The sequence below is a fragment of the Bactrocera dorsalis genome, chromosome 5 (genome assembly GCF_023373825.1).
Source record: "Bactrocera dorsalis isolate Fly_Bdor chromosome 5, ASM2337382v1, whole genome shotgun sequence".
Classification (NCBI taxonomy): Eukaryota; Metazoa; Arthropoda; class Insecta; order Diptera; family Tephritidae; genus Bactrocera; species Bactrocera dorsalis.
The window spans coordinates 52,420,293-52,437,881 of NC_064307.1; the positions used below are offsets into that span (position 1 = coordinate 52,420,293).

The window sequence follows — 17,589 nt, forward strand, 5'->3', positions numbered from 1 at the left end:
TACATGGCAAACTAGATAGTATTCTATATCTAGTAAGCTATGAGCAATGTGAAGTCTCCACAGGCAATGGGCACGGCAATGCAGCTAGTATTCTATATATTCTATCCTGTCGAGATGCCCTGTAAGGTATTCACAAATACAACTCTGAAACTTCCATTTCATTTCATTTCTCGTGTACACAACGACGAAGCAACAACAATAGCGCTAAATGACGGGACGGAACATAAAACGTAAAAATTTAGAGGATTAAATTTAATTAATTTAAATGAAGTGTGAATTGTGTATAACATGAAAGTAATGAGAAAATGCACATATAGTTTTAATGATCACAGTAGATAAAGTGGTTTTGCGGGGTCATGTGTTCGTGGTTGGACGGAGTGCAAACGAAGAGGCTGAAGTGAAAAAAGAAAAAAATTTCACACAGGAGTGGCAACATGGAATGCTGGAGAAGCGAAAATAAAATTTAGTGTTATAATTTTTCCAGTTTCGGAAGAAATTCAATTGATTTTTTCTGTGAAATTATGTCACAGAAAAGTTTTTACTTTCTGTTGCATTTTTAGAATTAGTCATACAATAATCAAAATATACATGCATAGAGTAGTGAAAAGGCGTGAAGCCTTTCCTGTAAATTAAAAGTTGTACAAAGAAAAAGGCAACAAACCATTATCATAAAGTGAAAGCGAATGAAAAGGGGAAATCTACGATTATTAAAAAAAAAACAACTATTTAAAAAAACGTGTGGTACGTGGAACGTGCAGCTGCTTAGAAGTGGAAGAAAGGAAAAGAAGAAAAGTGGAAGGTGTATTGTGGCGGGCAGGGCGGCATAACAGCTGCCACAAACTATAGTATAACCCCAGAAAATTAAAGCTTTGCATTGCTCGCATTTTCGTGTAATTAAGTAAAATAGTATTTTTGGTCGGATTGCAGAACTTCTGCTACAATCATTGCTAATTATATACTAGTATAAATAATAAAAATGTCCAGTTGGGCGCGACGTGCGGCAGATATTAGCAGTGTTGTCACTTCTTGTGGGCATCCCGGCGCCTCTGCGCCAGACTATACTTATAGATTGGAGAAAGTTAAGTTTGGTGTACCACTTGAGGAAGTTTGTAAAAACAATGAAAACATTCCAGGACCACTATTGGTTCTTATACTTAAATTAAATAAGGAATCACCAAATAGAAGAGACGTTTTTCGTGCCCCTGGACACCAGGGTGCTATGAAAAAGTTAATACATTTTCTGCAGGCTGGTCGTTTAGTGAATGTCGACAACTATTCAGTTTATACGATTGCAAGTGTGCTAAAGAAATTTCTACGAAAAATACCCAACGGTATCTTTGGGCGAACGGGTGAAAAAGAGTTATTTGACATTATAGAGTTGGAGAATGAGTCTGAGCAGACGGATCGCTTGCATAGGTGAGTTTTATTTCAATATATTAAAAGTGAAATGTCGTTAGCCATATAATTATCCGTCAATAAAATTAATTCCTCTTATGTATTATTTTTTATAAACTGGCTAAATTAAAGTAGATGTTTATATATTATAGCAATAATTGGGGAGGGATCTAGAATAGATTCACTCGATTTTGTGGATAAAATGGATATATACGGATAGAGCCCCTCCAGATCAAGAATATGTATGTATAGAGAGAGTTGCCGCTGAGTTATGGTTTTTGAGATATTTGCAATTAAAGCTCAAAAATTCAATTATTGAAAATGCTTGTTTCTACGATTTATAATGAATTTTACACTTACATTTTTAATTTTTATATCCACTAACACTTCACTAATCCGGTTCTACAATAATCTAAATAATGCAAAATAACTTTTTCTTTACAGTGTAATTAAAAGTTCATTTATTGAAAAATGTGTGCAGTTTGAGTTAAACATAGTGAAATAGCTTATATTACTTTTACAATTTTTTAACTTTAAATACAAATATCTCAAAACTAGAAGCCTGAGTACCTCCTCTATCCACCCATAACCTCAGATCGCACCGCCAAAAGAATCGTAATAGTGCCTTCAAGTTTCTTTGACCAAAGATAATCGCAACTTTCGTTGATTTATCATAAAACAGTTTTCAATGCGACGAAATTATTATAGTACATCAGAATAGAATTTCATTTGACCTGCACATACTACTGTGTGCAAAAAATAGTAAAATTCGTTGGAGCCGCCCCATTCGTTGAAATATTTCTTTTTTAAGTTGGAATAAGTGTCAGTGATATAAGTTTGTGTCAAATGTCACATGAATATATTCATTAGTGTTTTGTATATGCTTGTCTCTCTGAAATACATAAAATGCATTCGGCGATTTTTACGATTAGTGAAATTATTAAACAAAGAAGGTCAATTAAATTTGGGTGTAATGCATCATTTTTCTGGTCTTCAGAATGTTGGAAAGGCCTTCCATGATAATTACTTGTCACGAGCAAGTGTTTTAATTTCGTCCAAATTATTAAAAAAGAGGCTCGAGAACGCGTTGACGAAGAACCACGTCCAGGACGACCATCAAAATCAAATGATGATCAACACGACAATAAACGGAATGGTGCTTAAAAATCGACGATTAACAGAGATCTTACTGACGTCATTGGAATATCGGAAGGATTAGTGAAAAGCATTTCGAAAGAACTTGTGGAGCAACGAAACATGCTTTCTGACCACCAAGATGTACTTCGGCGAACCTATTTTGAGACAAATGAAGGCATTAAACGTGAATCGTTACGCGCTTTGAAGGCTATACCGAAATTGATTTAACAACCGATTCGAGGATTGGAAAAAACGTTGGCGCAAGTGCATTGGGTCAAACGAGACTACTTTCAGGGGGACGACATGTAGATTTGAAGAATACAATAAGAATTTTAAAATTATGAATAAAGTCTTACTTTATTACTTCATTTATATCTTCGATTTCTCTATTCAGATAATTCCTCATTAATATTTTTGTCAGTGATTACATATGTTAATATTATTTATTATCTACTGTCAATTTTGTCGATTAAGAAAAAGTCGTTAGAATGCTGACCGATAAGATCGTCTATGGGAATGCCGTCCTCTAACCTGCAATCTTAATAAATATTATACTTCATTTTTATCCAATATCGAGATGTCTGCGTCCGGTTATGAAAGGTAACAAAAATAAAAAGTAGTAAAAACATGTCCACGTGCGGTCATTTGGTTAGAGAGAAATTTGTTCTGAAAACCTAACGAAAAATTGGTTAGTGAATTTTTGGCTGGTAAAAGGAGGGATCCGCTTATTGGGTAGATAGATAGATAGATATGTTATTTGAGGTAATGCCTAGGGTCTATTGTGCCCTCTCCTATATCACATGATCTCCCAGAGCCCCAGCAACCTGAACAGTTCCAGGAGTTTGCCGGGCGCTAGTGAGGTGATGTCCCCTGCTGATGTAAACGGATTGCTGTGCAATCCAGGATTAGGTGTGCTGGTGTTTCCTGTTCCAGGTCGCAGAACCGGCAGTTAGCACAGGAGACCATGCCCATGTTGGGCAGGTGTTTCCTAAGCTTACAGTGCCCTGTGTAGATTGCGACGAGGAGACGGAAATTTTATTGGATATAAGCACAGGAAGAATTTTCACTGTACAAATATAATATATTTACTACATTCACTTTTTTATACTTACTTGTACTTACTATGATGTGCAATAAAATAAAGACACAATCATTGACGATGTTACTTCGTTTAAAATTTTTTTTGTACCTAATATCCATTAACTGTAGCTGAATAATTACATTGTCTGTGGATATTGTACAGTTATTTATGAATTCAATTACACGTTCGCTTGGGTTTGCAAATCAAATTCACGGATGTCTGTTAAAACTCACACTTTTTTAACATTTGTTGTTGCTATAGCAAGTACATAGTCCTCGTTAGGATGGTGAGGGTTAGCCAAGTTGTCGTCGAAGTCATCTAACGGTAGGCCCAAGAAATGTGCTGTTTCGAAAGGGTCTGACCAAAGGAAGAGGAGTGTCAGATGAGTGGGGTTGGTGGGGCATGCAAAGAGGTAGCCAATGTGATGTGAAGACTCGTTGCACGCAGGACATACAGTTACCGACAATATATTAATATCAACCATAGTACTAATTTTCCGTTCTAAAAAAAGTATGAATTTGATTTAAATTTAATTAACATATGTTTTAATTATTTACTTTATGTCACGAATTATTGGTAGCAGTAAAATATTGGAAAAAACAATTCATAAATATTACAAACACAAAGGTAAAATACATATTTCAAAAATTCGGAGGACAAAAAAATATAATCAAAATATCTTACATAAAAATACACTTTGTAGTGTATCCTTTATCGTCTAATACAGATGCACATCTTCTCGGCATAGACCTAATAAGGCTACCGAAAGTGTCCTGTGGAACAGAATACCAGACCTTTAAACCTTCTCTCAGAGTTCTGCTTTATTTTTCGGTTTAACGGGTGCAATATTTTCATTAAAAATTTTTACAAGTTTTTGATTGAATTCAGATCTGGTGATTTGTCTAGTCAAGTCATAACGCTCACACCATGATCGGAAAACCATTTTTTTGCCAAAGCGACTTTTCTCCACAAGAGCTATTGATTCTATTATTTGGTCACTAAGAACTACACTTAACTGTAAAACTCGACAATGCCTTCCTTTCATCTTTTTTTAAAGTATATACTATGATTGCTTTTGTTATTATGCAGGAAAGTTTTTACATAAATGAAAAATTTGCCATTGTTTCAAAGCAAAACCTTTGATTCTATTTTATTGTTCGTAAATGCATATTGGATATGTCGGGGTCTATTCTGGATAAGTGGGAGTTTAACCTGCTACAGTATTTAGAACGAATCTGCGCAAGGGTCACTTTCTTTCGCGCGGCCATTCGAGCTCTTCGTTTGCAATGGGTGGTGGTTTGACTCTGAGTACGCCGTTCACTGGAAGGGAGTCGGTGAAGGTGTTGATGGCTCCACTGTGAATGGCAGTCAGTGCTTCTCATAAGTTAATTGCGTCCGAAGTCTGGTTGACGTATTGTCTGATGTCGTCGATGAAGTTGAGGAATGACCTCTTTTAACATTTTTAATCATGCCACTGTCGAAAGGAATAGCAAAAGAGTCTTTAATTGCACTCAATTCAAAATTATTTGCGACCTTCCTTGAACTACTACCTACTTCGAGTAGGTTTATTTTTGGCATACCGACTTTTTAGATATCAGCTGTTCAAAATTCCCTAATAATAATTCAAATGTATAAGGTTGTTTAACTTCGGAGAGTGCCTCCTCTTACGAAAAAAATTTAATCCATAATATTAAAAAAGTAAAACCATGTTATCTTACGCGGAGTTTAATACACCCCTTTGATGAGTGTTTCAGCAAAATAATGAACCGAAACACACATCATAGCGAGCAGAGGAATGGTGCAAAATGGCTTCGAAGTTTTAGCTGGCCCCGAAATCGACAGACTTTAATCCGATGGAAAATTTAATGTGAGAGGTTAGAGTGGCTCCAATTAAAATCATCTGATGGGATAAAATTCCAGTTGTTATTTTCTATAATTCAGAGTATTCTGCGCCTAGCCCTTGCTCAGTAGTTATAAAAAACAAAGGATATTGCAATAAATGTGAAAGTAACATTTATTATTATGTCCACTTTCTATTGATTATTTCACTAAAAATTTTAATTTCTTTAGATTTAAGACTTTTAATTATTTTAGTAGATTCTCCATGCATTGTTTCTTTTTTTAAAATAACGAAAATAAAACTGACTAGAGATTTATTGATGTAAAAGATATCTATGGTGCTGCCTCTATTTCATAGTACATCACTGTATATATTATATGTTGAAGTAATAAGTATAATATATTTAATTACAAACTAATAAAGTTGGTATGAGTAGGTTAGAAAACTTTTTAATCCCAGTTTTCCTTGGGTCTTGAACACTCATTAACAGGGCTGCCTGCACCACACAGAAAAATACATTTAAACACTTTCTCTCGCAGCTTTATCTCAAATTCTAATATACATATGTACATATATCAGCTCCTACATAATCGTACACGAATATTCAAGTTACTATTGTGTTTTATTCACGCCAAGAATATTTATTTGTGTATGTACATACATACATATTTATATTCAACGATTTTTCGACACAAAACGCCGTATATGTACAACATTGGTCTTTATATGCACATACTCGTACTGCCATTTGTTGCTTGCAGCAGTTGAAAAATAAAACGCTTCGTTGTGCGTAACGTCCTCTTTTATCGAAAATTCGTTATTGCATTCACATCATGTATGTGTTCATACACATACCATATAATTCACTTTATTCAGTGGCGCTCACAACCCTTTGTAATCGCTGAGGAACCGAGTTAACGATTTTAATGAAACCAGCTGCAAGCATGCATGATGTTATTGGATTAAATATTGTTGTTGCATATGCCATTGCGCCATAACTGATATTAATAAAATTTCCCCTTTTTGCCTTAGAATGCTGGCCACATTAACCTCAATGTAATGAAATATCTACTGATAATATGTATGTACATACTTAGGTTGCCTTCTATATTTGGGGATTAGAGAACAAAAACAAATATTAATGATCAAAAATTGCTTAATTATTTTTAAAAATATACTCCATTAAGATCTATAGACTTTTAGCATGTCTTTGAATCAATTGTTCAATTACTTGGATCACTCACATTGATTGAGGTGTTTCCAAAACATGCGTTTTGAACGCATCAACCGTCTCATCAGGTATCGAAAAACGTAATTTTTTCTTTCGAAAATCAAAAGAAGTCATTCGCCACCAAACTAAACAGGACTAGATTATATTGAGATAAACAGGACTAAGCAAGGGATGAAGTGTTGAATAGAATGCTGGCGACAGACGACAAACGACATCTGTCAAAAATTAAAATACGTTCTTATGGGCGCTGTTATTTTGACAGCTGCAGAACTACACGACTGCAGGCCAACCGTTGTCGTTCTTGCTAGCTTCAAGTGCTGAATACAATGCTGGAGGCAGACGATAAACGACATCTGTCAAATATTAAAATACACACGGTCTTATGGACACTGTTATTTTGACGACGACACGACTGCCGTCCGACAGTTGTCGTTCTCGCTAACTTCATATACTCCTATATTTGCCAACGACAGTAGAGTTGACAGTAGAATGGAAGATAAAGAGATGATGTAGAGTGGTAATGCCACTAATAATAGGTTGTCAAAAAAGTCTTGCAGTATTTCCGCTAGTTGGCGCTGAAAGCGCGTAGTTCTAGTCTTATTCGTCGCATCGGGTCATGCTATACCTTTTTGGAAAGCTCATCTCTCGCGCTAACACGTGTTTGATTGATTGTCGTTTCTTTTACGTCGTTCGTGAGTTATAGCGTCGTAAACATGGAGCAAAATAAAGAGAAAATACGGCATATTTTACAGTACTACTACGACAAAGGCAAAAATGCATCTCAAGCCGCTAATAAAATTTGTGCAGTTTATGGACCCATACAGTTTCCATTTCCACCGCACAACGATGGTTTCAACGTTTTCGTTCTGGTGTAGAGGTGGTCGAAGATGCGCCACGTTCCGGAAGGCCTATCGTCGAAAATTGCGATAAAATCGCTGAATTGGTCGAAAGAGACCGGCATAGTAGTCATCAAACCGTTATAAACCATTTGAAGAAGCTTGGAGTCACTAAGAAGCTCGATGTATGGGTGCCACAAGAATTGATTCAATAAAAATACCGCAAGACTTTTTTGACAACCCATTATGTAAAATGTAAAATTATTCACAGCTCTAACAATACCTATTTACTTATTTTTTGCATAAAAAATATCACTTTGATCAAAATATTAAAATTTCATTGAAGTGCAATGTATTAGTATGGCCGTATGTCGTGTCGCGAGCATTGTATTCAGCATATCAATATACTCCTATATTTGCCAACGACAGTAGAGTTGACAGTAGAATGGAAGATAGAGAGATCAGGAAGAGTGGTGATGCCACTAATATGTTAAATTATTCACAGCTCTAACAAACTTGACGTTATTTTACAAATAAAAGCATAAAATAGCTCTATTATACCATTTGTAATAACAATTGATAATTTAAAACAAATAAAATTACCTATTTACTTATTTTTTGCATAAAAAATTTCACTTTGAACAAAATATTAAAATTTCATTGAAGTGCAAGGTATTAGTATGGCCACAACGAAATTCTGTACATGCAAAATGGAGAGTTGTGTTGTCTTGTGTACATGCGTTCATGTAGTAGGATGCAAAACGCCGTTTTCAGTTCACTGTCGTGCTGCTATGTCGTGTCGCGAGCATTGTATTCAGCATATGATGCATCAATTCGATTTTTTGAGTGCTTAAAAATGAAGTTGCTTCAGTGTGAAAGCTTGCATTCTCAATGTGAAAAGGATTATAAATTTTCAGATTGTTACACTAGGGTGGTCAAATTTCAAAACACAAAAAGCAACCTGCGTACACGAATAAGACCCCACATACCCAAAAATTTATACATACATATGTAATTACGTGCATTATAATAAACGTATGTACATATACAATTTATTGAAGGGGCTTGGATAAAAATTTTAATTTTGTACTAAAACATTTTTTTCTTATAGTTTAGATAGTCTATAAATTGACTTACATACTGTATCAACTGTCCATACATTTATATGCACGTATTTTTTTTAAGAATATCAACTGCAACCAAATACGCAGTACATTTATACTTTCTTACAATTTATACACTCCTGTTCACGAAAAAAATAGATTTTAAATCTACTGTTGTTGATGCAAATGAAAATAAACTAAAATTGAGCCGGCAGTAAGAGTGTCTTCAATTAATTTTTACATGTAATTAATAATTGAAAATTTTAATCATGAATATTTTTTTAATGTCTGGACACATAATATTATAATAGTTTTGTACACAAAACTTCGTAACAGAAACGCCCAAATATCGACATCCACGAAGAATTAACATACTTATGTACATGCATATGTACATTCAAACAGATGTTCATACATACTTACATATATCACTGCAACTTGTTGAATGGATAGCTTTTTCGAATGCTAAAAACGTCACTTCGAAAGTGACTTCAAATTTTGAAATGGATTGCGCTCTCACTAATATACTTGTATATGAATTTGATTTCTGGTCTCTTGCTGCTGACACTTTCCAACTGCCTATTGCTCGCCACATTCGGCATAGACAAGTGCTACAATATGCCACGTTTTTTGTTTATGACGTTTCCAAGTGTATGTATACTACTCTGTGCCATTTAGATTGTGTTTTTCGCTCTTGTTCGGACTGCTCTCTGCAAGTAGGGTAGGGAGAGCATATGCCAGAAAAAATTTATCCTTTATGTGCTTTTAATGTATTAGAAAGAGTTTTAAAAATTAATTGTGCACAAACTATTAAAATTAAATATGTACATATATGTATGTATATTTGTGATAGCCGCGCGTTATATGTTAATATTCTTAGTCATGACTTCCTTCCTCAGATTGGGTTAATGTTTCATGAACAAACTTTTCTAGCTACATATATACATACATATGTATGTACATATCTACATAAATATACATATGTATGTACATATATGAATGAGAATCGTTTGCCGCGTGGTAAAAATATACCATAAATGACGTATTTGATGTGTTGAAATAATGATACATATGTACATACATTTAAGAATTTGTATATGTATGTAAATAAGACGTCAATAGAAAAGTTTTTCCTTGTAGGAAAAACACAACAACAATATGAATGCAATTCAATTTTTTTTTTAATTCAAATGTTTTAGGATCGGTAAACTCAAATCAAGCATACTAAAAATATTACATACAGTGTTGGAAAAAATAACAGAAACAACCTCTAGTTGTCTTTTTACAACCAAATAGTTAATTATGTACGAAACGTACATACTACATACACACATACATATTTTATTTTATTTTATTTTATTTTTAAGTATACATACGCCAAACGGCTTTATACAACTATATAATTTAAAATTATGTAATATTTGTTATGTAATTAAATATAAGGGATTAAATAGTATAACACTAGTATAAATAAAGCTATAAATTGAACAAAAGTTGTAAGACTAGCAAATTGGGAAGGAGAAAGTGTAAAAGGTGAGACTAGGGATATTGCAGTAGACGTGATTTGATATCCGGGATGAAGGCACTGAGTGATCCGCTATAGAAGTCCACATCACTATGTAATGAGTTGACGAGCCTGGCCAGGCGGTTGTGAGGACCATTGAAAACGTAGCTCTTGGTAGTTTTCATAGTCTTCAGGAGACGGTTACGTCTCAGTGAGGGACCCATGCTGATGATGTCTGGCGCATCGATAAGGCCGTTCACGACTTTGCAAAAAAAAAAAAAAAACATGCCAGCTACTTACTTGACGACGTTCTTGCAGGCTGTTTATGTTATAGTATTCATAGACATCAGACACTGTGTTGTAACCACCAGGAATACCATAGCGATAGCCAAGACATTGACATAATTTTGATTGTATTTTTTCAATACGACTAGAGGCAGCATCGGTATAAGGCGTCCAAATTACAGTGCCATATTCTAAAATTGGCCGAACCATAGATGAATAAAGGCATAGCAGTGAGATGGGATTCGGGAAATCCTTGCTAGTTCTAGTAATGAATCCCAGAACTTTAAAAGCCTGGAGAGTGATCTTTTCGATATGCTTGTTAAACGTCAGTTGATTGTCTATGATGATACCCATGTCCTTTACATGATCCACTTCACTTAACAACTCATCATTTAGAAAATAATTAGCTGGTATTCTGATATGTGACCGTGAGTAGGATACAGTTACACATTTTCTTACATTCAAGTCCAATTTGTTTAATCGGCACCACAACGAAAGCTTGTCTACGTCATTCTGAAGAACTCGAAGATCTTGCTCACTGGTTATCATTCTGAAGATCTTCAAATCGTCTGCATAAAGCAAAAATTCGGATTGAAAGTTATCACCAATATCGTTTACGAAAATATTAAAGAGAATAGACCCCAGATGTGACCCCTGAGGTAACATTATGCTTAGCAGACAGGTATCCATCTACTTTGACTTGGAAATGCCTTCCTGTAAGATATGATTGAATCCAATTCAGCGCATTACCGCATGTACCGTATCTTCTAAGTTTGTTTCGCAGAATAGTATGATCCACCCTGTCAAACGCCTTGCTGAAATCGGTGTAAATGGTGTGAGCTGAGTGGCCATTGTTTAGGGCATCTAGTAAATAATTTACGTAGATAAACAGATTAGAGGAAGTCGACCTTCCGCCGACGAAACCATGCTGCTTGTTGGTGATAATGTTTGTGAAGAATGCCGTGAGTTGTGGAAGAACTATCTTCTCGATAAGCTTGGCCAAAGCTGATTGGATACAAACTGGCATATAGTTAACGACCTCAGACTTTGGGCCGTCCTTGTGAATCGGGCAGATGTAGGATGATTTCCATATAGTTGGAAAGACACCACTTTGTAGAGAGTAACTGAATAGGTGTGTAATATGCTCGCTGAGGCTGTATGCACAGTATTTAAGAAAACTATTTGGTAAGCCGTCCGGACCAGCACCTTTCTTCAAGTTCAGTGTCGACAACATTTTACGGACATCATTGATGTTAACTCCAAATTCATCCATGATGACAGTGGGAGCTGGTTCTACTTCAGTTGGTGGTGAACACTGGTGAGAATTTTGGTTGTACACACAATTAAAAAGGATGCGAACATATTGCTAATATCGATACCTGAATCTGCTGTCAGATTATCCCAGGACATGGTGGACGGGATGTCACCATTACCTCTTTTTTTATGTTTAACAAACTTCCAGAACACATTAGCTTCATCCTGTACTTGTTGTTCAATTTTATCTATGTAATTCTTGTAGCATTGTTTATTGAGAAATTTACATTCTCTCCTGAGTTCGCTAAACTTTCTATAGTTCTTTTTGCAATTGCACTTCTTGAAGGTAGTATGGGCTTCCTTCTTAAGTATCATTTTGTGTTTTTATTCGCTTGAAAACCAGTACGGAAAGTTGTTGTTATTTTGTGAACGGACAGGCACATAGGTAGATATACCTCTTTGAATAATGTCATAGAAGACTACTACTTTGCTGTCTAGGGTAGAGGATGAATACAGGCTCGTCCAATCAACGTTTTCATAAAATGCATTAAGACTCCCATAGTCAGCACTTTTGAAATCATAGAAAGGTAAAGTTACTGGTTTGAGGCTGAGCTGGAGTTCAATCGTGATACCAAGTGCTGGATGGTATCGATCCATTGTGGTAATTGCCTGTGTACATATGTATATGCTGATTACTGAAACAAAGATCAAGTAAATTGTGACTATCGGCTTGAATGTTATTAAATTGGCGGCATTCTAACAGAGAGAAGCCTTCATAGAGTAAATTTTCACAGTCTATATGCGGCGAGCTACTTGGAAGGTTAAAATTCCCCGTGATGAGGAAGTTGGTATTTTTGTGCTTTACTTTCAGGTACTGGAGTGTATCAAGGAACACTTAGTAAACGACTAGTGATGCTCTCGGAGGAATGTAGACACATCCAATAATGATATCTGATCTATTACACTTGATTTTTACGTAGATGTGTTTAATACTATCATCAATGACTGGAATACATTCCGCGTGCACAAACTTCTTTATTGCGATGAAAACACCCCCACCTCGTTCACTATCGCTTGTGATATTGTTTCTATCCTTCCTGTAAATACTGAATGAATCATCTATAACTTCCCCATCATGGATAGCTGGGTGAAGCCATGACTCAGTGATGCAGAATGCATCAGTACTACTAATCGCTGCTGCTGTGAGAAAACTGCCGAGCTTGGTACGTAGTCCCCTCACATTCTGGTAGTGGATGTGCAAGTTTGTTTGAATTTCCCTTATCGTTGAACGAGCGAAAATTCTTATTGACTAATTTCGGGACGCCATTAACGTATTTTATTGTCTTCGAGGAATCGCCATTTTTCACCAGAGAATCCAGCTGCGTGCGAAGGTTCTTGAGGTGCGTCAACTAAGCCAGAGTGAGATCTGATTTAGATATGACATTGGGTGATCCGTCAACAGGTTCTGGTGGTTTAGACTTTAATATAGCGCGAGCAACGGATGGGGAAGTTGTTTCAACTAGCAGCGGGCGGTTACGGCCAGCAGTTGGGCGACCCAATCGACGGAGTTTCAATTCATCCAAACTGACAGGCAAATCGATTGGCAAGACGGTCTTTGCCATCAGCTCTCCTTGACTCTTGAACATTCAACATAACGACGTTCGATTCCCGTTTTTTGCGTTCGGAAAACTGCTAAAATTTCTTCAGTTGGAGCTGATGCGCTAGTGAAAGTTTCGAGCTTGTTTTCTACTGAGTCTGTTATCAGAGCAGAACATGTATTGGACAAGTCTTTGTGCTGCTTGGATAAACTTGAGACCTCCCTTCTGATGTCATTAACATTCTTTTCGATGGCTGTCTTGAAACTGTTGAATTTACTCTCAAAAGATGTTGTGAGCTTTGAATACTGGTCATCAAGCAGACGTTTAAGTTTAAGCATGGTGATGTTTTCATCGTCGTCACTTTCACAGTCAAGATCATCTTGAGTGACGATACTAACCTCCAAACGGCATGTTTCACATTTCCATTGATGACCTTGATGTTTTATTTTATTTGCTAGCTCGGTGAATTCCACTCTATTAAGTTTCGCACATTTGGAATGAGTCCATGTACGGCAATTTGCGCACATGACACTTGGTGAATTAGCGACCATTTTACAAACGGCTCAAAGCTGCGGCTGAATGATTTTTTTAGGAGGCATTTTTGAGCCATATATCATACGATACAGAAGAAATTTGGGTTTATTTTGATGATCACTGCACTAAACAATAATTAACTGCTAAATAGCAATTTTTGTTAATTTTATTCAATATTTAACTTTTGTTCAATTATTTTTGTACACTTCATAACAAAGGGTTGCCAGATTATATAGATTACATATGTATGTATATCCATAAAACCGATTTTATATAGAACACTGATGATGGTATTTATTCTTTTTTCTTTCCTTGAGGAGGCAATATGCAATGGCATGCTTTTCCGCGTGGGGAAAATATTAACCATTAAAATATATTGTCCGATTTGATCTTAGAATAATTAAAAATGTACTTACTATTTTGACCAGTTGTAAAACGAACGAACGTACACTTACTTCAATGAGGGAATTCACCATTTTTCTTTTCGAATTTAATAAAACTGAACCAGAATCCCATTTACTTCATCAAATAAAAATTGAACCACGTATTTATAGTTTTAACCATGTGTGCATGTTACTGTGCTATTCTGGTGTCTCTATTTCTGGGCAAGGGTTTATTGTCATTATTTCCATATCTTTGGTAAATTGTGCATCAATTTTGTCAACATATGAGTTACATCTGATCACTTTTGTATTCGTATTGTCATTATACCGAATATACCCGTGGTAAGGCATGCCTGTCGTAAGAGGTGACTAAGATCCTGGCCGCCAGTCCAGAGTTGTATGGAAACTCAACTGGTAGTAGCTTCGGTTACAAGGTCATACCAAAGACTTTATCTTGGTACCACGGGGAGCAGTTAGCCCTTGGAGGTTACTTCAATCTGCTCATTGGGTTTGGCCCTTTGTGGAGATTCGTGGTGGTTGTGGTTAAAACCCAAATCGCGGGAAGAATTGACTTTGTCAGTTTGAATGTGCAGTTGCGTTGCAACCTGGTGCCGTGCACATAGTACGATGGGCCTCGAACCCTACCAAGGTGGTTAGTGTGTCCATGCCACACTGCCAATTGATACTGAAAATGTTTACCCCGTTTTCAGGGCGCTGATCAACGCATTGTATTGATCCGTTGTGCTTCTGAGCACCATGGAGTTAAGCTGTCGACAGCAGGATCCCACGTTAAACACACTTCACAGTTGTCCACCTCAATATAATATGTAATAGTAACATTTGAAGGGATAAATACGCGCGGCTAATTCTACGTGAGCAGCTGTTTACAAAGTGGTATTTCCCCGAAAAATGCGACTCAGGGCCCTTTTAGCAATTTCTGGTTAATATTATTTTTAACGGCAGGTAGCTTAACTGCATGAAGGCTTTAACCTTTTTCACCAAGTTGTTCTTAGCGTACCTACAGATAGTATTTGATTATAGTGAATGCGTGCGTGTTCATGCTCAGACTCAGGACTCTTTTTGTCGCCCAATGTGGATGAGTGCCTGTGCCGCTTGTACTCGTTTTGTGTTCTTTTCTGCAGCAGCTACCTGGTACGCAATTTGACATTCTCTTTTATTTTGAAATTTCTTTCATGATTGAAACAGTAAAGGAATATTTACATTTTATACGGAAATCTAAATGTTATAATCCATTTATATTTTGTTTAAATGTAATGAATAAATTTTACAGTTGACAGCTGTCATTTCATGTTCTGGTTGGAAGTTCGACTCCTTTTTCGGTAAAGTGTAATAGAACTTTACTTTTTGACGGTTGTTAGCCAGATATTGGGAAAATCATTTTTCAACATGATGTCGATAAAGTTCTGTTTAAGCTCTTAACCAGACATTGTGAAAACGACTCTTAGAAAAGCATAGCGCTGTTCATAGGAAATGTCCTGATGGAACCTCTCGTCTTGTTCATAACAATTTTTGCAGTAAAAAAAAATAAATATTACACTCCAAAGCTTTACTATATATGACATTATAAATTAATTTATTAAACATTTGTAATTTTCCGATTTATAGTTTCCTAGAAAATTTTGGATAACGTTCACAAAACATTTTTTGCCATTTTTTCCTAATCATTCAGTTTTTCTTCAAAGCTCTTATCCTTTATAAGTTGCCGTATTTGTGGGCCGTTAAATATTCCTTCTTTAATTTTAGCCTCGCTGAGTTCGGGGAATTTTTCTTTCAGACATACAAATCCTTTTAATCGATTCGGAGGCTTTGACACAGGCAGTTTAGCACTACCGAAGATAAGCTTGGATACTGAGTATTCTGTTTGGACTTCAATCAAGTTTGAGCCGAAAACTACTAAAAGTTCAATAAACAATAACTAAATAAGCCAGAGGTATAAAATTTAACTCTCGAGGTAGTATGGGAAGCTTTTATAGGAACAGGGGTAAAAGTTGGATGAAGTGCGAGGCACCGACCACTTTTAGGTGAAATCTCATATTGATGAAATCGCTTGCTTCTTATACCAAGATTTGTGCACTTTTGCAACAGGCAGAGAATCTTACTATTGTTTTGTTTATGAATATTTCAATTAAAAGCTAATTATTTTTTATCAGATGTTATCATTTGTCAACCAATTATTTCAAAAAAAAAAACAGAAAAAATGTTTTTTTTGGCAAAATTAATTTATTTTATTCAAAATAGTCTATTTCTGCTTCAATACAGCTTACAGCATGTCGAACGAGTGTTTTAGCTCGTTGTCCGGTATGGCCGCCAGTATGCCGGTGCAAGCCTTTTGAATGACCTCTACGTCTGCATAACGCTTTCGTTCATGGTCAAATGCATTTTTCCGAAAAGGAAAAAGTCGCACGGTGCCATATCAGGTGAAAACGGGGAGTGGTTAATGGTTAATATGTGATTTTTGGTCAAATAATCGGCCACAAGCGTCGATCGATGAGACGGCGCATTATCGTGCAACAAACGCGATAATCGGGCCGAAGACATCGAATACGGCGCACCAAACGCTTCATAACTCCAAGGTAAAATACCGCATTAACGTTTTGGCCGGGTGGAACATATTCTTTATGGGCAATACCCTTGGAACCATAAAAACAAATCATCATTGTCTTCACTTTTGACTTCTCCATGCGCGAGTTTTTGGCTCGTCCGGTGCCTTCCATTCAACACTCTGGCGTTTCTTTTCGGGATCATATTGGAAACCCCACGTTTCGTCACCAGTAAAAATATTGTAAGAGAAGTTTTTGTCCCTTTAGACCTCTTTAAAGATGTCTGGATTCTGAGCAATTTTTGGTCGTCAGTCAATTTGTGCGGAACAAACCGTGAACACACCAAATGTTCGGTCAAAATGCGATAAATCGATGTTTTGGAAATGTTCAATTCCATTTCCATGAATTTCAATGATGATTTCGACTGATTTTTGATGAATTCACGGACAGTTTCGATGGAATTTCCGGTGATCACGTATTTTGATTGGCCCACATGATGATCGTCATTTACATATGTCCTCACGACCACGTTGAAAACGTTGAAACCACTCGTGCACTCTGCTACGGCGTTGTTTCATCAATTGAAACGTTTCGGTTGGCTCTTTGTTCGAATTTCATTTTCGCACCGATAACACAAACATACTGACACTTAAAACGCAATAACTTCACTTCCAATCGATGAAATGTCATGAAATCATCATCTTACTGAGCAATCGATAAAGACAGCAGATTCTACCGCACTAGTCGACATATAGATGGCGCCACCAGGGTGCACTAGATTCAAAAAGTCCTGTTTACTTTGGAACGCTCCTTGTATACTGTACAGTAAAATAAGCTCTTGGGAACA

General features: G+C 36.2%; 2 protein-coding genes across 9 annotated transcripts in view; one reads left to right on the forward strand and one right to left on the reverse strand.

Annotated features, from left to right (window-relative positions):
• Nucleotides 1–17,589, reverse strand: part of LOC105225246 (tRNA (cytosine(72)-C(5))-methyltransferase NSUN6) — an 83,989-nt gene that overhangs the window by 30,123 nt on the left and 36,277 nt on the right. The gene's annotated exons all lie outside the window — the stretch shown is intronic.
• LOC105225243 (rho GTPase-activating protein 20) overlaps nucleotides 159–17,589 on the forward strand; it is a 41,179-nt gene continuing 23,748 nt past the window's right edge. For 4 of the 8 annotated variants that reach the window (XM_049457892.1, XM_011203619.4, XM_011203621.4 and 1 more), the window contains exon 1: nucleotides 159–1,416. In XM_049457892.1, coding sequence (XP_049313849.1) covers nucleotides 977–1,416 — 440 coding nt within the window. In that variant the 5' untranslated portion in view covers nucleotides 159–976. The remainder of the gene's footprint in view (nucleotides 1,417–17,589) is intronic. The other 4 variants (XM_049457895.1, XM_011203625.4, XM_011203628.4 and 1 more) reach the window with 1 other exon arrangement.